Source organism: Cyprinus carpio, chromosome B16, assembly GCF_018340385.1.
Source record: "Cyprinus carpio isolate SPL01 chromosome B16, ASM1834038v1, whole genome shotgun sequence".
In the NCBI taxonomy this organism is placed as follows: Eukaryota; Metazoa; Chordata; class Actinopteri; order Cypriniformes; family Cyprinidae; genus Cyprinus; species Cyprinus carpio.
Genome location: NC_056612.1, coordinates 21,089,902 through 21,113,138, shown reverse-complemented (window position 1 = coordinate 21,113,138; position 23,237 = coordinate 21,089,902). Strand labels below are relative to the sequence as shown.

The 23,237-nt window shown below is 36.7% G+C and overlaps 1 protein-coding gene across 2 annotated transcripts in view; it reads right to left on the bottom strand.

Annotated features, from left to right (window-relative positions):
- The window catches only part of LOC109105971 (t-SNARE domain-containing protein 1-like), a 118,999-nt gene that overhangs the window by 51,587 nt on the left and 44,175 nt on the right, over positions 1 to 23,237 (bottom strand). For both annotated transcript variants that reach the window (XM_042741468.1, XM_042741469.1), the window contains exons 5-8: positions 13,727 to 13,817; positions 13,432 to 13,506; positions 11,796 to 11,852; positions 5,972 to 6,127 (exon numbers count right to left, since the gene is read on the bottom strand). In XM_042741468.1, the coding sequence (XP_042597402.1) occupies positions 5,972 to 6,127; positions 11,796 to 11,852; positions 13,432 to 13,506; positions 13,727 to 13,817 (379 nt within the window). The remainder of the gene's footprint in view (positions 1 to 5,971; positions 6,128 to 11,795; positions 11,853 to 13,431; positions 13,507 to 13,726; positions 13,818 to 23,237) is intronic.

The window sequence follows — 23,237 nt, the reverse complement described above, 5'->3', positions numbered from 1 at the left end:
AAATAGCGGACTGTTTTCACGTCTTGTACAGTGTAGGGCAAAAACACATAAACAAAGGTCTACATTTCACTGTCTCTTCATATTAAACTGGTTAAAAATAAACTAATCTAATTGTACCCTGCGACACACAAACAGCGTTGCTGCAATCGCAACGAACATAACATGAGACTTCTCCCACTTGCATTGTGACCTGTAAACACTTGCTTCCAAATTAATACCACAATATTTATTTTAAAATCTTTTATATCACTCCATGGAATATTTAAGTTGCACTTGAATGGTGGTCCTTCTGTGTCCAAAATTTATCCAAAAGATATAGAGACGAGGTTTTCACACTGACAGCTGTCATTGTAAGACAGTTAGCAACTCTGTTTGTTTGTCCGAGTTCGCAACAGTAACTAAGGGGGGCGAGGCTGACTGATAGGTCAGCTGACCATCATCTAATGAATGTTTCACTGGTGCACAGTATTTAAGGGATCAAGAAAACGGCTATGTAGAATAATGCATTAATATATGCCTAATAATACTAATAAACAGCCAATATGCTAGCAATACGCATGCTAACAAGCAATTAGTAAATAGTGAGAATTGGTCCTTAAAATAAGGTATTACCACTACTATTATTATAACTACTTATATTATATTATAACTAACTACACTGCTATTATATTATAACTAATTATAACTATTATAGCTAACTATTCAGTGGGGTGTCAAGTTAACCTTAAATGTCTAGTATATCACTATAGAATGGTAATATTTGATTATTGTTTCCGAGAAAATCTATCTTTACTACTGGAGGTCACTAGGTTGGCAGAGAGTGTGGTTGGAGGATCTCTAGGCCTGTAAAGGTTAAAAACATCTGCTCTAATGTAATGCTGCAGTACTGAACTGTGGAACACTTTGCTTTTTCACTCCTAATGCTGCCTTCCATCCTCCTCACAGAATCCCAGCCACCACCCTTCTCCCCTGCCTCTCTTTTTTCTCTCTCACTCTCCTAGATAAATGTGTTTAACGCTGATATGAGATTCTCCCCACATCACCCCCACCCCCCAGCCCAAAGGCAACGGGCAACAGGATGCGGTGTCAGTGCCACAGCAGAAAAACTGTTAAGCAGATTTACGTGCACGCTTACAGCACCACCCCCCCCCCCCCCAAAAAAAATGATGACATTTCCGTGCGCAGCCTGCTGAGGGCTTAAGCGTGAAACGTCTCTTTTTTTGCCCTTGCTGAATAAACGATTTATAATGTAAAATCAAATGTTTCCTTTCCGTCACAGCCCAAGGACCTCAAAACTCAAAGCACACAGTCTTAGGGCACAAAGTACACAAAGTATGTGTGTGAGCATCTTATCCACAGTGGGAAAAAAAGGAGATGGTAGGGGGAGTGTTGTGTATTCGTGTTTTAGATGAGGACTGGAATATGAGTTGCTCAACAGCACTTGCTATTGATTGTGACAAAAACAACAACAAAAAATAATCAGAGGCGAATCACTGGGATGCACAATAAAGCTAATGGCAAACACTAAATAAAGCAAGACAGATATTAATGTTTAAAAAAGGATAGAAATTACTTTTAGAAAACAAATCAATACAGCAAATGTAAAACCGGAAAGATCCTCTTAGTTTGGTTGTAAAAGCCTTTTAGTGTGTGATGACTGAAAAAGATCTATCCTTTACATTTACTCTAATTTTGTCATATTTCATTCACTTTAGTCCTTTTGCTCGAACTAAAATGACATTAAAATTACATTTTAGTATAATCTAGAACTATACTGTGGATTTTTTTTTTTTTTTTTATAATGTAGAAAATGAGCATACTTTGAACTAAAGTGCTTAATTTTCACATAAATGAAAAAGAAAAGAAAAAAAGTATCAATGTCAAGAAACCAGAGCTCCTGAAATAATAGCATATTTTAGGCATACTCAAGTATTAAATGTTATTTAGAAGTTACTATGTAGTGAAATCTCCATGCTTTACAGAGTGTTTCTAAATGCTTTTCCATGTTTTAGACTGATGCAATTTGCATTATGTATAGTATGTTGTTATGGCAGTCAGACATGACTAAATTAATGACTAACAGTAACAGCTCAAACTAATTTTTCATTCTCTGAAAAGAAAAGATTCATAGAGTAATTTGTTTGGAAATGAAACTGGTTGCTCAAGTTTTTTGCTGGTTTACCTGTTCTTAATAACATATAGTTCTCGATTCCCAATTATACATCTAAAAGGAAGTGTGAAAATGTGTTGTGAAGTCTTTGGTCTTTCCAAGCTCAGAGCTATGGGTTAACAGAGTGAGAGAGAGAGAGAGAGAGAGAGAAAGCACCCCCATAGAGTCATTGTTCTCTCAAGGGTCAGGTTGTTTGTTAAGAATAACAATGTCTTTGTCTCGATGCATCAAAGTAGATAAGCATGCAATGTACTGTGACTGGCCACCATCAAAACCACTTACATGTACAAGGCACAAGAACAAAGTACAGCAACACATGATAACATCATCTGCTCATTCCATAGACTGTATAAAAACATTGACGTAGTCTCTGTGACGTCACCCGTAGATTCCTGAAGAGCGTTTGTGAAACGCATAGTGGGCGGAGTGGACCGTCACCATTTTGGCAGCGCATCACCGTGCGGCTCTCCCTGGATAATCGATAATGGGCAAAAAGGCGAGAGCTGGTTGCTGAAGCCACGCCCACCTAGCATGACGGCAGTGTCAGCAGCGGCAATCCACCTGTCACTCAAGTGGCCACGCCCTTAATTATGCAGAACTTTAAGGCTTAATATAATTTAAACAGATATGTTATAAATAAAAATGCACCCCCCTCACAGTTTTCATGAAGGGCAAAATTAGCTATATAAACCAAAATATTTTTTTGAACCAGGCTGTAAACGTTTTTTTTTTTTTCTGCTGTAAAGTTGGGAATTTTAACATGGGGAATCTATGGGATTGACTCCCTTTTGCAGCCAGCCTCAAGTGGCCAGTCGATGAATTGCAGTTTTAGCCACTTCCTTGCTGGCTTCACGAGAGAGAGCGGGAAGTTGCCACTTGGCTCATACATACTGTACATACAGTTACAGTACATGCACAGACACTTACAAACACCTTAGATACAATGCATTGTGCCCATAAAGAAAACAAATGGTGTGTTTACCTGTTTTAAAAGGATTTATAAAGGATTTATTATGAATTATGACCACAATCTTATATCAGTATGATTTTATATCCTAGTAAAGGCATAAATACTTTAGGTTGGAAATCATAATATTTATTTATTTATTTATTTATTTAATTTATCTAACATTAGATGAAAACTTTAACTTAAAAACTATAGATGAAACTTAAAGTGAAACTTGAAGGTTTTGGCATCCAATATATCTAAATTTATTTAACTAAAATTATATGAAAAAACAGCACTGCTTGGCAAAACAGTAACCTATTAGTAACAACATATCTCCAATAAAAAAAATGAGCAGCACAACACTCAAGTCAAAAGTAAAACCTCCACTGTCCCTTTGGAAACTCTAAAAGACATTTGGGGACAAAGTAAGAGATTATAAGGGTGTTCTGAGTGGAAAAATCAGAGAAACTGAAGACTTTGCTCTCAATTCAATGTCATTGCTGTGTAGGAGAAACAATAATAATAATAATAATAAAAAAAAAAACTCTATTTTCTGTCATAAAGATTTGGTCTCTAGTAAAATGTACATGGAATCTTATAAGTAGACGCTTTTCAACCTAAAGTTAAGAGTTTCACTAGACTAGAGATTCACAAGCAGATTACAGCAGCGCTTGTCTCCCATTTACATCATTTACTGTAGCCCCACTAACTTCCATTTCTCACTGAAGGGCAAAAGGGATGCACTGGACACATTTGCAGGGGAGACACGTGTCTGTATTTTTTCTCCTGGATGGGCCAGGTGTTGTATTCAGATTCCCCTTGAAAGTTGTCCTTTGTCATGCCCTATGTTTTCTTTTTTTTTTTTTATGAATTCATTTTGATGAAATGATGGCCAGTGCCAAAGTGTCAGCGAGGTGCGTCTGGTGTTGATGTCATAAACGGTGGAGGGCGGAGCCTTGCTCCTCCCTTCAAATGTGTCTGTCGTTTCACTGTAATATAGGGTGAATCCAAATCTAATTAGTCATCCCAGAGGTACAGTTCATTACCCTTGTGGATCGCCTCATAGAAAATCAAGACGGAGAATTCACAACCGCGTGTGGAATACCAACCCCCCCGTCCTCTATTGGGCTTGTGTGTGTGTGTGTCCATCCCTTTGCACAGTTCTCCGAAGAAGGGTTCGCCTGAACACACAAGCCGCCAGAGTAAATGCGAACTACTCAGAAGGACAGATCAGCTTTTGGAGAGAGAGAGAGAGAGACAGAGAACGAGGGGGGGACTGATTGTACTTTACACGGATACCAGACATTCCATCTTCTCCATTTCCCTCGGGAACCCATCTAACAGTGAATGGGAGAGAGAGAGAGAGAGAGAGAGAGAGAGAGAGAGAGAGAGAGAGAGAGAGAGAGAGAGAGAGATATGGATGAAAGCGAGAGAGTAGAAGGGCTCAGAAAGGGCTGCAAATGCTGGTGATTCACTTGAGCGGAGTTGCGTGAGGAGGCGGCATGGGGCAGGCTGGAGGTTTGGGGGGTTGGGAAGGCGGGAAGATGCTAGACAGGAAAAGCACATTGTCAGATATGATCAGCTCGGTTAGGCTCGGGGCCAGAGACATCTCCAGAACCTGCGTCAGAGCTCTCAGAGCACAGACTCATCCTGATCGCCCTTCTGATCACCTGAAAAAAACTCCAATTTCTCTGTGCCTAAAATCAACTGTCGGTTTTGTTTGAGCCTTTCAGGTTTTGTCTGTGTGATGGATGGGAATTTATTAAGAGGGCTTCGCGACGTGGCATTGTTTGATGCCTGTCTGTTAGCCAGATGCGGTAGTTGCAGTAGCAAGTGAGCATCTATGAACTTCAGTCAGGTCTTCAGGAGTGAAAAGCCATACGTCTTCATTTCAAGGCTCTCTCGAGGTTGTCATCAGTCATTAGGATGTGTGGCCCCTCTCGTTTCTCAACTCCCTGCATTTCAAACAAGAGCGAGCCATTTGTTTTGATGCACCATCTGCACGATTTGCTTTCCCTCCAGCCTTGTCGATAATCACGACGGGCTGACATTTATTTCATTTTCAGATTTTTCTTTGAACACCCTGCATCAAAGAAAACCAGCACACGGTGCACATCCAAAACAAATGGCTTTGAAATTGGCCCAAACGGATGTCAAAGAACAACAGAACGACCCCATCATCACAGGTTCACATCTGTGCAAATGCACATCTGGAAGAAAACAGCTGTTTTGTTACAGACGAAACATACTTCAGTGGAACAATGTGATGCTGTTTTTCAGTGATGTATGAAAAGCCTTCTGTTTGTGTGCTTGTGACTAGACAGCAGAATAAACCGAACTACTGTACTGAGTCCCAGGAAAACTGCCCTGAAAGCTTTGGTAAAAAAGACAGTTGCTAAAGATGATGGCGAGTACAGAAAGAATGCAGACCTGAGGGTTCTGTTTGTATGGAAATGTAAGTGATGCAATTCTGTTCTTTCCAACGACAATGTTTGTTCTTTTCAAGTGTGTCTAAAATTTGGAATGAAAGGACAGTGCAGAACACCAATGATTGAATGGATAGATGACAAAAATCAACATTTTTCTAGGGCTCTAAAAAAAAAAAAAAAAAAAAAAAAATCAACTGATCCTGATATAATGCTTTTGTAGCTATTAAATATATATCAGCACATTAGAATGATTTCTGAAGGCTCATGTGACACTGAAGCTGGAAGCTTTTTAATGGTTATGTGCGTTAAAATTTCTCCCAATGAGGAAAATAAATGCTCATCAATAATGATAAGCTGAGAGGGGTTGGGTGTGGCTTATTAATGCAATTAGATCTTCAGTGGGTGTGGCTATTGAGCTCCTACCTCAATCTGCAGCAGTGCTTCTTCTCTCTGCCTCAGGATCTCCACATCTTCTTCACTGATCTCTGACAGGAATGCTTGAGCATCACCCTCAACGCTTTCCCCCACTCCGAAGAATGGCCCCTCTTCAACCAGTTCACTTAATGGAGTCTGTAGGCTCTATGCACACACAAACACAAATACACACACACACACACACACACACACAAATACAGAAAGAGAGATAATATTTCTTAAACTTTTTAAGAGTACATACAAGGCTCATATTCATCAATAGATAAGCTATAAACACACACACACACACACACACACACACACACACACACACACACACACACACACACACTTAAGCTGTTTTAACAGCTTTAGTAAACATGAAAAGAAAAAGAAAAAAACAGTGTCAGTGTCACTTTCAATATCAACTTCTACAACAATTTATCCTATAAAGCATCTTTCCATTGTGTTCGTGTTTTTACTCACAGATGTCTGACCCCAACAGGTTCCCTTATAAATGGTAGACCAATGGTAATTTAAAGATATTTACCGGCTGGAGCAAAGTTTTCTGTAAGTTTGCTGTGGCAAGCTGTTTCAAACTAATTTCATTTTGGCCTGATTTTGTTTAAAATTACGCCACACCAGTTTGTTCTTCACTTTCGCTTGAAGTAGATCGGGGCCTTAAGGTCAGTCAACTTTGTACGTTTATCTCTGGATGGCTACTTCATTAAAAATTATTTCTAGCAGTTATTCTAACATTAATTTTAAAGTTAACCACAGTAGTATTTAATCAAAGGATGATTCCATGCGCATGCCCTGAATACTCACTGACCCCAGAACTGCCTCTGCTCAGATCATCAGAGGATCAGAGCATTGCGAATGCTTACAGACGTAGGACCTGACTTTGGTGAAACTTCTATATTAGAAGTGACACAACTTTCCTTGAGATCCCTTTGTAAACATCTTATATAATTGCAAAGCATTGACATTTCACGGCTGTGGAGAATATAATACAATGATAATCACTCGCCACCTCATACTGCAGCAAAAGAATCGCAAAGGAAGCGCCGGCCGCCTTTGTTAGTCATTTAGGTTGAACTCTCTGTCAGCCTGAAGGATGAAGAGGTGGGAGTTGGTCACTTAGAAGGAGTCACATTGATCTGCTAATTTCTTAACTTGCATATGCATGACATCGATAAAGGCCCGAGGCATGCTATTATTTTTTGCAATGTGTTGGATGACTCATTGTATTCTTCCCTCTCAGAATTAGCACATCCAATACATCTCGGTCCAGCACAATGCCACTCTGAGAACATCATCTTCTTTGTGTGGTTGTTGTCGTCCCACTCACTGAGGATATCATTGTTTATTAGGTCATAGAGTGGCTTGTAGTTGGAGTTTTTGTACAACATAAATTATCCTTTAATCTGTATCTGTATCTCGGCTGCATAATTTGCCCTGAAATTTAGTCTAAAAGTTTATTATATTCTAAATTTAACTGGATTTTAATGAACAATACCTCATTAAAAATAAGTCCATTAACATTATATTTTTTAAAAATGTAAATTGGCTTATTTAAACCTTATTTAAAATTTAGACTTCATACAGCAAACTAATAAAATGAGCTTTGAATTTCTTCACAATATTCGAGTTACAAGATGTGTTCATTCATGATTCCCTATGAGAAACAGAGAGGGGTCTCCTATGAAGTCAACAGATCCAAGCCAAAGGATCAGCATGACTCATTCAAGATGGGATATTCCCAGTTTAAGACGTTTATTCAGAAATATCGAAATTCTCTGGAGGATAAGTGCTGTAATGTACCTCTGATTTAAAAAGTTTCACTCATTTCACAGTCACTTTAATACATTTTTTTACAAAGTTTATATATATAAGTCAGCAGTCTTTGAGTGTTTGAAGCTGAGCGATGGTTTAATTATAGCAAAGAACAAGTTATTTACATCAGTGAAGCCATTTTTCTCCGCCAATCAATCCAAAGACAGAGCATCCTGATCCCTCTCTTCTCTTGAACTGATAGGTCTCAGGATATTTCTAACTTGTTTTCCTTTTGTCAGAAGAGCAAAAGCACCTAGTGTTAAACGCAATTATTTCTGTATATTGACCAATATTGAGGGATGCTATAAAAATGAGCCTGAAATCGAACTCAGCGTTAGTTCAGTCAGGCCACGTAGGCATAGTGCTGCGACCAGCTGATACGGTCAGCTGTCAAATCGCTCCAATGACTACCATTCTCCTATTAGACACAGGACATATATACATGGCATTACTGGTCGGTAAGAATGCTCAAACTACTTGCAACCCTCCCTCCCTCCCCATTTTAAGCATGAGAATATTACTGTGCACCTTCTGGTTGTCGTCTACTTTTGTTTTAGATCACTAAGGCTTTCAAGTTCCGGCTGGCATGGACCTCACTGCTGAGAGTCACTTATCCTCATAACCTAGCTTTAGTTCAGACGTCTCACTGGCACATCTACACGATTACCACTGATCGCTTTTAAAGACATTACTAAGTGTCTTAATTGTCTATGTATTTCCAAGCTGATGGTTCTGGGGGGTTAATGTTAAAGCTCTTGTATATGTTCAGTTAATTTTGGAGCAAGAACCCCCATAAGGAACCATACCGCCAAAGATAAATTGTGTTTCAATAAAGTCAAGTAACTTGCCAAAGTGGTCCTGTCTGAACAATTAAAAAGTTCATAACTATACACTGTCCATCATAATTGACACATATATACAGATCATTTGGAAATGTAACATTGTAAACTATATAAACGGTAAACTTGTAAATAGCATATCTGTACATTCATGTAAACAATTATATGTTTTTTTTCTGTATTTATACATCTGTATATAGTGCATTATTTAATTTTCTATTTTTCTTATATTAGTGCTATATTTCATCTCTACTGTGTATTTCTATGTCTGCACTATCATATATGTTTGCACTAAATGTGCACTTTATTTTGCACTCAAAGCTCTTATGATGTCAAATTTAAATTCCAAGTCAATTTCCTCACTGTAAAAAAAAAATAAAAAAACGTGCAAAAACAATAATTTTACAGAAATTTTCATTAAAGGTTTTACAGAAAAAAACTGTTATTATACAAATTTTTCCTTGTTTCAATTATGATATTTTACTTTAATTTTACGATTTTCTTTGGCTGCCAGTCATCTGATCATGTTTTAATGGGACTTTTTTTTTTTTTTTTTTTACAGTGTAATACCCTTATTTTACTGATTTTTAGATGTTTCAATTATGATATTTTACTTTAATTTTACATTTTTTGTTTGGCAGCCGTAGCTGTCAATTTGACCATTTGCGTTGTTGTTTTTTTTTTTTTTCAGTGCTTGTGTGTGTAAACATGGTAATAAAAAACTTTCTGACTTCTAAAAGTGTGAAAATGGAAAGAGTAAGATTTAAATGAATAACACTGATAACATTTATCAGATGCTAAATAATTCCTTTCACATAAAGTTAGTTTATCTGTATTCTGTTTGTCTTAGTACTCAATCTATGGAAGCCTGTTTCTGCCTCAGGTAATTATGCCTTAGATAAAGTTTAAGATATAAAGAGTCCAAATTGCTAAAAGAAAGAAAGAAGAGAAGAGAAAAGAAGGAAAAGAAAAGAAATAAAAGAAAAAGAAGAAAAGAAAAGAAAAGAAAGAAAGAAAAGAAAGAAAGAAAGAAAGAAAGAAAGAAAGAAAGAAAGAAAGAAAGAAAGAAAGAAAGAAAGAAAGAAAGAAAGAAAGAAAGAAATATAATAACAATATAACAAATAAATGAATCACTTATTTATAGAAACAGACTCCCATACCAATTAGCGCATTGTTATTCTTTTTATTCAACACAATGGGAAGTGAGCTTATAACAAATTACACTTGTTGAGAAATTCATTTAAACATATGATTTTCATGAGTACTTTAATAAAAGCCTATACTGCTGTGATTTTTCCGTTCATAATAGTGAGTCACATTCATGAATTATTTTACAGACTGGGAGTGCTGATAACAAACCCTGTTCTCTTCTGAACTCAGGCAAAAAACAAAACAAAACAAAAAAAAAAAAAAAAAGACTCCGGCAGAACCTGGCAATCAAACAACTCCTTAATAACGTCTTACTCTTGACTAACAACTCAACATGTTGTTTGTTTTGGATGTGTTCTTGCCTTTCTTATTAGAACTACACATCCTGTTTGATTGCTCTGGTCGGGAGTTTCCAGTGGGGATTGTGGAAGAAGACGGAAGATCAGAGACATTGCCGCAGGTGACATAGTCTCACATGAAAGAAGTGTCTCTAGAGAGCGACAGGAGGTAAGGGAATAGAATAAGAGAGGATTTTAACAGACCTGAGATTGTAAGACAGGAGCGTGTATGTATGTGCTATAGTCACATACCAGCTGAGCCAATCTGAGCTGCTGTTGTTACTGCAGGTAATATTGAACACAATTCCTATCATTCAGTCAGCACTTTCAATCATCAGTACATCCTTGAGCCAACTCAGATGAACTGAAAATTGAAGTTTGATGGAATCTGAAGAAAAAAAAAAGGTGTGGTGATGTCAGTTTTAGTGCGTTTCATCAAATGAAACTCCTCCATTGACAGTGAACATCACTAGGACTGTTATCTGTGGTCATTCTAAAGCCGTCTTGTTTCTACTCCACAAGATGTTTTCTTTTTGTTCTCACACTGAAATTTAATTTAAGATATCACTTGTTCTGGAGAAATTTGGGGTTAAAGGAATAGTTTACTCAAAAATGACAAATCTGTTATCATTCTCCCACTTTCACGTCACTACAAACCTATATGACTTACTTCATTCTGGAACATGAAAAAAAGAAAAGAAAAAATAAGCAATCACTGTACACTCAGTCTTCCATATTCCAAGTGAATGGGGTCCAAAATGACCAAAAAAAAAAAAAAAAGTACCATAAAAACACTGTCTATTTCTTCATACAAATCAAATTTGTGTCTGTATCCATTTAAACATGGCATCTTAACATGAGGTTGAGTGTCACAGTGTCAAGGTAAGATTATCAATCATCAATGACAACAAACCTGACACATCTAATGGTGCCATATTAGATTTAAGAAAAATTATCTATTGGCTTCAGAAGATTCGGATTACTCTACATAAGTCATAAGGACCACTTTTAACTCTTTCTTTTTTCGATGTATTATTTTTTTAATTTCCAGCCATTGACAGCACTTTTGATCAAATTAACAATTTTTTTTCTTTTCTTTTTTTTGTCATTTTATTGCTGAACATTCTGAGTTTCCTATCAGCTTCATTATATGAAAACATCTGAAATGATATTCTTTAATATTTCATATTCCATGGAAGAAAGAAACATCTTTAGAAAAAAATGCATATTTAGATTGACATCTTTTAGATTTACATGATGTGATGACAGAATTTAATGATGACAGAATTTTCATTTTTGCCTGAATTTTTCATTTTAAGTATCTTGCATGAAGGATGTAGGTTATGTATCTCTTCTTGTGGATCTATATTCCTTCCAGCCCTGATCTTTGAACACCTTCTGATCGCCAGGGCTGCACGTTCTGTACCACAAGCATAGTGGTTCCAAACAAACTTCATATGAGGAGTCATGAAGTTCTAACAGTCTAATATCTGACCTGCTAGGAAATGAAGTGGTGAGAAAAGAGGGGCATCAAAGAGCTCCTCATCCACACGCAATCACACACGCAGTCACACTCTTTATCTTACTGTCACAGGGATGTCGAAGAGCTCATGAAAGAACAAAGAGTAAGAAGTGGACTCTCTCTGGACTGAGATATTGAAGCCCACTCACCTGTTTCCCATCCTTTTGTGCAGGAGGAAGCAAGGCCCTCGAACGATCTGCAATTTTCTGTCAGAGAAAAGAAAAAGAATTACATTAATATGCAAATACAGCCAGACATGTGACAGCAGCTGAGCTAAAGAGAAGTGGATTCAGTGGATTCTTTTTTTCACCGGTTTACATTATATGTGGCTGCACACATATAGTCGAGGAGATTGGGGACTATTTTAAAACTAAATTTCTCACAACATGCAGTTGTACAGCACATGCTCAATAGGGTTATTATGCAATTGCTTCACTTTGTGAAAAAAAAAAAAAAAAAAAAAAAGAAAACATTTTGAGATATAAAACCTATTTTGAGTGTCATATTTCTGTCCAAAATTATGATGACAACTACTTTTTTACATATGCTCACTGTCCCTGGAAACTAAAATACAAAATTTTATCTTGTGTATTATTACTATTTGTCATGTCATGCCGCAATAGCTAAAGTCTGTCTACAATGGATGACAAAACGACAATTACAAATCATTTGAGGTGCATTCCATTCAACCGTAAGTGGACTGCAAAGTGGATATTCCGCCATCTTAAGTGAGATTCTGATCCGAAGGGAGTGAACTTGTTCAGTTTAAGGGGCACTGCGAATGGCATAGGGAAAAAGGAAACATTGATACACCACTTCAAAAAATCAACCAACTGCCATTGTGCACCGCGTCACCAGTTAGAAATAATGATTGAGGAGAGCCATTAAAAGAGTTTTTTAAAAGCTCTGCAATGGAGGGGTTGCAATAAATGCTGTTATTATTATACAAACTACAGTATTTATGAATGGTTACGGCAATGAATGTTACATTTGCATATTGTATTGTATGATTAGATAAAACTAAGTTAAATCATGTGCGAAAGAAAGCAAACTTCATTAGACTTCCACAATATGTTAATAGTCTAAACATTTTTATTTATATATTTAATAGATACACAATTATATCGGTATTTTATATGTATTTAAATTTGAAAGTAAAATAATTGACAATATTTGTTGTATCATAATCTGCGTAACCACGTTGCCTTTCTTTGATGAAGTTCTAGGGCATTCCAAATCAGTGATTATTGTCAGCGATGTCCATTTCAACGGATATCCCATGCTAAGTGAGTAGGGAGCAGTGAACACTGCGTAGGGACCCTTTCAATCGGAGCGCACCTTTGTACTTTGTGATAGTACATCATAAATAGAATGAGGCATCAGTTTACTCTGAAGGGTTTGCCATGTCACATCACATTCACTGTAGACATCATCACTAATTATAATGGGATCTATTGTCTTTTTTCGCGACAATACAAAGATTATTGGAGTATATTTTACAAGAAGATACTATTTAAAATTTTCAAAATTTCAAGTTTAAATCAATTAGTTACTTGCTGTTTGTTTGGAATTGTTTGTAAAATTTGCGAGCAATTTTTGAGTGAAAATTGTTTATACAACGAATTCATTTTTCTTTATAGCTAAAAGAAAAAAGTACCTATTGTGTAATGTTAATTTGCGTTATTTCTAATATCAAGATTGACAGCTGCTGCAGAAAATTTTACAGCCCTAATCACGTTATTTATTTTGTGGACAAATAAAGGAAAGCCAGTGTTTCATGTGTACCTTCTGCAGGTCTCCATAACGCTGCACAGAATCGGATAGCTCTGTGTTGAGTCTTGTCAGACGGAGCCTGTCTTGCTGTGAGGAAACAAAATAGCATGATTTTAAAATGAACATTGGTTCAGTTTAACATCACCATACAGTAACTTTACTGTGACAACGTTTTATTTTTGTCAGTACAAATGCCAGTGGAATGCTTCATGATATAAACCACCATCACTGGCTATACTTATATAAGAATGATTGTTCGAAGAAAGAAAGAAAGAAAAATGAGAGATGCAGAGAAGATTTATTTTACCCGTGAAGACCCGCTGATGATGTCAGTGAGTTGTTTAACAAGTTGGCTTGTGCTTGTTATGACTTTATTGGTTTGCTGCTGTGTGGAATGTCTGAAAGAGAGGGAGAAGAGCGAGAGGGGTGAAAAGACAAGTAATCATGCTTTACAAACCACAAAAGATGATTCAAAACGATTCATCAACTATCCCAAGGTGCAATGCTCTCCAAGCTGGGCTAGGTTTACAGCCCTATTGGATGGATTAGGCTCAACCAATTAAGTGAATCAATATTAATGACTGTGTGACAGTGGAACAGCATTGTGCAGTGAGGGACTGTGTGTCATGACTGCAGAGCTCAGATGATGTCAGGAAGGCTTTAGGCTCCAGGCAGGAGTCAATCTGTTGTCCCGGAGGAGAAGCAAAGGATTAGACGTTGTGTACAGAGACAGCAAATCAAACGGAGGAAAGGTAGCACAGCACAATGAGAGGTTTGCTGTACTGAATGTATTAATAGAGCAGAAGAAATCAAGATTGCATAAACTGGGTTTATAGAGGATGATTGCATACATAAAAGGGAAGAAAGAGATCAATCCACAGTACTGTCTAGCATTCACATAAGGCCCCAGACCAAACAGGGGGCCCTAAAAGGTTAAAGATACAGATCATATTTACTAGATTTCAGGGTTGTGATTCAGATTTTATTTGAGAACCAATTCCAAGACTGAGTTGAATTTGAATTGGCATAGCAAACCAGATGCAGAATTGCAATTAAAATTTAAATGGAAGTAAACTTAAAATTAACTGAAATTCAAAGTAATTCAAAACTAGATGTGCAAAGTTTGCAAAGGGGTCATATGATCCCTGAAGTTGCAAAGACTAAAGTCTCAAAACCAAAGAGATATTCTTTATCAAAGTTAAGACTCTGCCACGCCCCCCTAAAACGGCTCATTCAAACACGCCCCCACATCTCTACGTCACAATGTGGAAATATTTGCATAATGCCGCCCAAATAATCTGGCAAAAAAAGAATGCGTGGTTTCAGTAACTGCAGTTATTGTTGAAGCAGCCATGTCAGGGAGATGCTGTGTGTATCTAGGCGAAAGCAAAAGCACTTTATTTGGCCTTCCGAAAGTAGATGCATTTAGGAATCTAGTCAGTTGACCAATCAGAGCAGACTGCGCTTGTCAGAAGGAGCGACTTTGTAGAAAACAACGCGTTTGAGAGAGGCGGGGCATAGAGGACCTACAATAATGTACAATATTTGAAAAAATAATGTTTTTTGAACATTAAAGCATGTCAACATATTCTGTAACACCAAATACACAAAATAATGATATTTAAAAAAAGCATCATATGACCCCTTTAATTCCGAAATTTGTCCATCCCTGTTTTTTAGCTTATTGTTAAAATATGCACTGTTTTATGCCAAATAACACAGCGATGTCAAGTTTAGGTGCTTGCAAGTTGAAAATGTGAAATGTTGCACATTGAATCAATGTCTATTTTAAACCATTGACCAATCAAAGCAATCTAGGGATGGGATAAATGTTGATGGGATTTCATGCACCCATAAACGCGCCTTTGGTTCTCTTCTATTCCTCCATCTAGCAGTTTTTAACGCTAGAATGCTTCCTATGTGAAGAGCCCCTGAGACATCCGTGCCCTGGGTACGTCAATGTCATAATCCATCTCTGGAATGGGGGTGAAAAAGGAGGAAGCATGGCTCAAAAAAGACCGGAAAGGAGGCAAAAGTGAGAATTAAAGACATTGAAAACTTGAGCCTGGCTGTACATTATTTGCAGTTCCGAGCTGGATGGAAGATAGAAGGGAAAAAGGGGCAAACGGGTCAGAAGCTGGTGAACAAATATAATCTCCTGATAGAAATTCTGCTTTCTCCTCATGCGGAGCGAGGGGTTTGGATAAGGCCATTGATTTAGTGTCCGTGCCCTGCTCCGTCTGATTCCTTCCTTTAAAACCCAAACCAAGACCACCGGCCATAGTGCCTCCTGCTCCCCAGAGATATGTGGCAGCGAATGTGGGGCCCACCTCCCACTCAAATATTGATTTAAAAAGCGAGGAAGGAAACGAGGAGAGAGGTGCCAGGCAGAAACATCGCTCGTGCATTCGTTATGGGTGGGGGCATGTCACTGTCGTTCTCAGTCCACGAGAGAGAAATGAGACCAGTCGAGCGGAAAAGCACCTGTAACAATAGCGGCAACAGCAGTCGTGCTGTGTGAACAAAAAAGCCAGAGGTCCACAGTGAACGTTCTAATCACACGCCAGAGAATAGGGGAACGTGGCTGAGCAGTTCAACCATAAAGCTTGACTTTGGGCACTTTTTTTAACCTGATTGGGCCATTTCAAGGCTGAACATGAGCAATGACTCACTCCTCTACAGTTCTGCATGCATGGACTTAATATTGCTGGCTGACATTTTTGGAGAGAGCATAGTTTCTCCTGCCTAGAAGTGTACTACAATGATGGCTAAAATGTAAAAACTTCCCTCCAGTACTTTTAATTTGAAGACCCCCTCCTGGCATTGCTAAACAGGATGACGTTGAGTTTTAGTGCCTAGTTGGGTCATTCCCAGGAGTAGTGAATTAATAGCTGATATATCTGTCAGTGACAAGTCATCACTTCTCTATAAACTCGGCAGACAGTCCGAGTATTAAAATAATTGTTCATTCAAAACGAAAATTCATAATCACACCTCATATCATTCCAAGTCTGTAAAACTTACAAAATAGGAAATTCTGAATACTGCACAGGTCTGTATTTTTCATGCAATTAAAATTAATTGGAAGCATTAAAGCATAAATTTGAAATTTTTCATCTTTACCTAAACTGTTAAACCGGATTCAGCTCCCTGTTCTTTAGAATTTTATTGGGAAAAAAAACATGAAAATGGTAATTTCATTCAAATCTGGAATAACATGGAGTGTCAATAATGACTTATTATGATTATGATTTTGGCGAACTATACCTTTAAGAAGCCGACAATTTATAAATCACAAGCACATCACATGCACCAGCACAACACTAGCTGAGGCATAGACAAGAGGTCAGCGTGGCATCATTTGCATACGTGTTATGCCATTGCCAATGTCACATTAGCGGTAGTTAACCTGGTGCCCGAGATAACGGAACAAAAATGCCCTCTGTGAAATGCAGTTGACTGAAAGAACTGAAGAATATTTAACAAAGAAACAGGGAAATAAAAAGACCAGAGGGACAAGGCCAGGCCACAGAAGACTTGCTTTACTCTATTTATTACCAATCAGAGGAAGGAAGAAAGTCCCATTAGGACAAAAACAGCAACTAAACCTGTGGTGAGAAACATTTTTGGCTGTCTGTGATAAATAAAAATGTAACTGCTATAAATTGTTTTATAACTCAACAATAATGCCTTGGTTTAGTCATGGCAGTTTTACAAATAAAGCCCTTTGAAATGTCCATGACTCAACCTCATTATATTGCACACTGTGATCCACTGAACACCTTCAATACGCCCTCAATTACAGCTTCCTGTGTTCCCTCAACAGTAACATGTGAAACTCAGTATGGCCTACACAATCTCAAGGGTCGCCACGCAGCGGTGGAAAAGTTCTGTTATTACTCATCCCACATATTCAAAACCCAGCAGTTTATTTCCCCAAACGCTGTTTAGTCATGGTCCGCATTTAGCATATTTCGTGTCTGTCGAGCCGGCAAAGGAAAATCTGAATCTTCCTCTGCTTTGACTGCTACTGGAGATCATTGAGTGAATCTATGAGAAGATGGAAAATGAGGAAGTCAAGGCCAAACAGACGATGAAAGACATGGTAATGGCACAATTGGAAGCCATGTATAACTTTCAGATGCTTACTTACACTCTTAAAAGTGTCCAAAAAGGGGGGTTTTCAAATCTATGCCATAAAAGAAACATTTTTTTTTAGGTTCTCCAAAGAACGTTTCAAAAAACAGTAGTACTTAAAAGAACCTTTTTTTTTTTTTTTTTTCTTGATGTGAAGAATCTAAAGAACTATAAAGAACCTCTTGTGAAATGGAAAGACTCCAAAACTCCATATTGGCATTGATGCCAATGAAGAACCTTTAAGAGTGTATGGCATAGTTCACACAAACACACTTGTGTTTGATTTAGAGATAAATGTCTAGTAGGGGCAAGTTGTCACATTTGTAAAAATTTAGCTGATTACAATAAATAAAAACAATAACAAAAACAATAAATAAAATAAAATTGCCACAACAATCACTTCATGAATTGAATGTTTAAATTCTGATGAAAAGCATATAATAGCCCTGCTTTAGGGCATATAGTCACATAAGCTAAACTTGAATTTAATAATTAATTCAAGACCAAGGTTTGTATGCAAAAAAAAAAAAAAAAAAAAGTGTGACAGCTTGCCCCAGTTTCCCCCTCTGTGCAGTTCTGCAATAGGACCTACCTCACACAACTTAATAGACAAACTTTGTAGTTCCATGCTGCCTTGCAGAACCTATACAAATCTAATTTCAAATCCTGACTGGATACCTGGAGGTCAGAATGTTACACAAAGATACTTGTGAAAGTGACTCAAAAGCTACTTCTCTCCCTCAGATGTGTGATGTACTGAGGTCATGCTGTGTGAAGTCTAGAGGGTGTTTACTTTTGTGAGTTTTTATTTCGTTTTAGACAGCTGTGTAAGGAACACAATGTTTTTCTCTCGTAAGGTGTTTCATTGCATTTCTCACATCACTTCCACCCTGTACTGCTCAGCTTGTTTCTCAGCCATACAGTATTTACAGCCAGCTTCTTATTATTTGACAATTTCAGGAAAAAAATAAAATAAATAAATTGTTCTCTCACACACACACACACACACACACACCCATATATGTATTTATGTATGCATGCATGTATGTATATATACACCACCCACCCACACACACACAGTATATATGGTTTAAAAAGAACGTTATTGCACATGCACAATAACTGCACTTAATTATATTGGGCGCTGTTAACGCTGCAGTGAAGAATTATAAGACCACATTTATGATGACTACTCTGTTAGTAAAAAGGTCAGTCCAGGTCATATAGCCCGAGATCCAGTGAACCAAGAACTCTTTCATTATGCTGTACTTTATATGAATCATATTGCACCATGAAGGCATTCATAATCTATTAAACACTGTTCTATTTTTTGCCTTCTATAAACCCAGCTCTCTTTCTGTGATTTTAACAAGTCTAGGGATATAAACATAACACCTATAATCTCTAACAGATGCAATATAACCACACAGAACAGACCTGTGAATATTTTTTTTCTTCTTGCCTTTTGAGGATGGAGAGTTGTCAGCTGGTACTGTATACAAGCAAGTGTACTGTAAGGTCCGCGTTTCTTTATGCGCTGCATCACGCTTTCAACTGCATGGTACATAATTTCCAGCGATTGTGATTACTCTAAATGTATACATTTATGCTGCCTCTGTGCATTAAAAAGTCTGAGTAAAAGCAAGTGTGTTTAGACTACACACACACAAAAATCATCACACTCTTCTGATGGCCTTAATTGCATGCACTGTGAAATAAAATCTGCACAATTTAGGGTAAACACACACACACACACAGCAACTGTGGTTGCCAGAACGTTACCATAAAACACACAAGAAACATGTTATATACTGAACTTAACTTTACAGTAAAAAATAAAATAATAATAATTAATGAATTAAATTCTATTCTGATATAATGTCAGTATACCAATGTACTATAATGTACTCTATTTTTACAGTTATAATATACTGAAAACCTCCATAAAACACAGGTGGTAATGAGAAAGTTGAATCAAAGTTCATCACAAGCAGGCCATAGCTCTTCCACAAGTTGAGGTATATATTAATATATAAAAGGTGTATTATATCATACACACAAATACAAAACCCTATACAGTATATGCTGTATGTATATGTATTTATATATTTTTGTATTTATATATGTTGTTATTGTAACAGTTTAATAAATAAAAGTATACCCCATCATGGTAACACGACACATGAAAATAAAATAATGCAATAAACATTTATTTTTGCAAGATAAGATGTAGCATAAAACCCTAAATAAAGAAAGAAACACACACAAAAAACAAACAAACAAACAAATAAAAAGCCACAAAGTTAGCTCTGGGAAGGTTTTGTGGGTTTTCACTGTAAATTATAAGATGACTTGTTTTTCACTTCCAAAATATTACATGAACCGACCCTTTAGATCAACTACAGTTTTTCACTGCATATAGTAATGGAAATTACTAGTAATCAATTACCAGGTTTTTACCACTAAAATATTTTACCATTAAAATTTACTGAAGTTTACTGAAATCTAGCATCAGCCAGTAGGGAAAGACCAGCTGACTGTAAATTATCCTGTTTATTACACTCACCAAAAAACAAACACATGGACATAGAAATTATTTTATAATATTATTAGAGGTATATTGAAACATCTGCAAAGAAACAAATAGTGCATTACAACATACAAGAAAATCAACCTAGGAACAATATTACAGGTCAATTTCAGAGATGCAAAATGGCAAAAATTATGTGTACACTTTTAAAAATGAAGGTACTTCACACTGCCATAGAAAACCCTTTTTTTTTTTTGTCTAAATGGTTCCATAAAGAACCTTTAACATCTGAAGAATCTTCCTGTTTTACAAAAGGTTCTTTGTGGTGAACAAAGGTTCTTAAGAACTATAAAAAGCAAGAAAGAGATGGTTCTTTAAAGAACCTTTGACTAAACGGTTCTTTGTGGAACCAAAATTGGTTCTTCTATGGCATCGCTGTGAAGAACCTTTTAAGCACCATTATTTTTTAGAATGTAACATCTTCCAACAAGGCCGATAGTTACATACAGTGACAGTGCCACATGTGGTACTATGCAAAATGTAAAATTTTGTTTAAAAAATAAAACAAAAAATCTAACTGGCCTAAATGTTCTCAATTCATCTGCTATAGCAGGTGTAGTCATAGAATTAACAAATCAGTTCAATGTTTGTTTAAATGGGTCGTAAGATGCTGCTAAAAAGAAACATTATTTTGTGTATTTGGTGTAATGCAATGTGTTTATGCAGTTTAAGGTTCAAAAAACACATTATTTTCCATATAATGTACATATAAAACCATGTCTGCATTTGTGATCTGAGAAACAACAAACATGTGTTTTTGTTTTATTGTAATGTCCCGCGTTTGAATCATCATCTGCAAATTATTTAAATATAAAAAACGTACTTACAGGCTGTGAGTCAGAAGCTCTAGACTCTCCTTGCAAAGATTGAACTTTGAATCATCATCTGCAAATTATGAACTTCCCAACTTTATAGAAACAGCCGTTGTGCCACAGACACATTGCAGGCTACTGGTTCTGGAAACAGTCCTCATCCTCCATAAAATGCGCAGCACACATCTGAATATTTTTGTTGAACTGTTCTGGAACAGCTTTGAAATACAACTTAACCACTGATTTCTTGTCGTGTCCTCTTTTGAAAGGCAAAACAAAGTAGTTTCCCTTTCACAATGAAACACACAGCGACTCCACAACATAGCAGCGGCGGCAACAGAAAGAATAAAAGTTATGCTTCTTTCTTTGCGTGAACATTTGGGCGGCATTATCCAAATCTTCCCACATAGTGACATAGACTGCACTCTTCTTCAAACCAGAGTACTGAGTGCCCGCAAGTTGAATTGCCCGCTGAGCTGAGGAAATGTAGGGCTAATGAGCAGAAAACAATTATCCCATCGTAACGTGCCATTAAGCACTGATCCCGACCTGGGGTAATGACGCATACCAGATCAGTCATGTTGACGGACAACATTCTGACATTGTCAGGTGAGGCAAAGTTTGTGCAGTGATGCCGTACATACTCAAAATTATGGAGACTACATATCTCATGGCGACTCACGAATGATACTCACAAAAATGGCTACAGAAACTCTTCATTAGTTATTTGTGTGTGGAGAGTGAACATTCACAACAAGTTCTCAGAACCCACTTAATTTAGCTAATGGTCTTTATAGTGCATTTTTCATTAAGCATATTTGGCATGTTGGTTTTATGAATAATATATTTCACACTACATTGATTAAGTGGGGTTTTTAATAGAAGTGAAATTAGCTAGATGAGTTTGCAAGTTAATTGCACTTGTTTTGCTTTGAAAGCTTGAGGTGATGTAGAAGTCGCTTTTAATCGTCTGTTCATTTTCTGATTGCTCTGATAATGCATAGTTAACTTTGCATTTGTTTAGGAGATCAGATGATTAATAATACACACGCTTGGTCTTCTGCCAAGATTGCATTACTGAATCATAATATTACTGTCATGTCTGATATTGGGTATGTTTTTTTCTGCAGAAATACAATGTTGCAATATATATGATTGCCTGTATGGTAATCACTAATATGAAATACTGAATATAATATCTGATTTGCAGCAGTGGTAAACTATGGTACCTATGACATCCTGATTTTTATCCTCAACATCATAAAATGAATAGTCAGTGCTGGGTAGATTATTTACAAAAAGAAGTCCATTATTGATTACAAATTACATAATGGAAATTGTAGTTAGTAATGTAATCTATTGGATTACACATATTAGGTAATGTATTCTGCTTTTTTGATTACTTTTAGATTACTTTTGACCTAACTCATAAGATAATATTCTCCAATCTTTGTTATCAACATCATGAAGTGCATTAAATGAATCAAACTGGGGTTCCTGAAAGAATTGCAGGGGGTTTGTGAGGTGATGAAAAGATACTATAATTAATTTAATCACAAAAAAATGTCATATTAAACTAAATGTGTGGCCTCTCCATTTTCTGTGTAATTATATTCACCTGACTAGTGGCTGGTGTGTACAATTCCATAAAACTGGAAGACTTTTCAAATGTATATAAGCTCAGGGATTTTTTTAGAAAGGAAATTTTAAGAGAATTAATGCAAATCAATACATTATGAATAATTTACTGCCATTGTGTAAACAATATGTAACCCAAAGATGAAAATTCTTATCATTTACTCCTCCTCATGTTGTTTCGAACCTATATGACTTTCTTTCTCTGAACACAAAAAAGGAAGTTTTTGAATGGAGCTGCTCTTTTCCGTACAATGAAAGTCTGTGAATAGAGGCTGTCAAGGTCCAGAAACTACAAAAAGCACCCCAAAACACTCATGCACCCAAGTCTTCTGAAGTCATACAATAGCTTTGTGTGAGAAAGAACACTGAAACTCAAATAATTTCTCACTGAAAAGTTTCTCATCCGCTGCTGCTCTTGTGAAATATTGTGTTTCATATAAATTAATAAAACATGACATGTTACATCTCCATTTAAGGTATACTATATAGTGTGATTTAAATAATTTTTGAAATGTTTTTTTTGTGAAGCCAGACTTTCAGGAACTCTCTCAATGCAAATGCAGATTACATCCTTTGATCTCCTTGTGGACCAAACAAACAGATAGGAAGATCTGGAAGAAAGACCATTTGCTCTTTGGTAC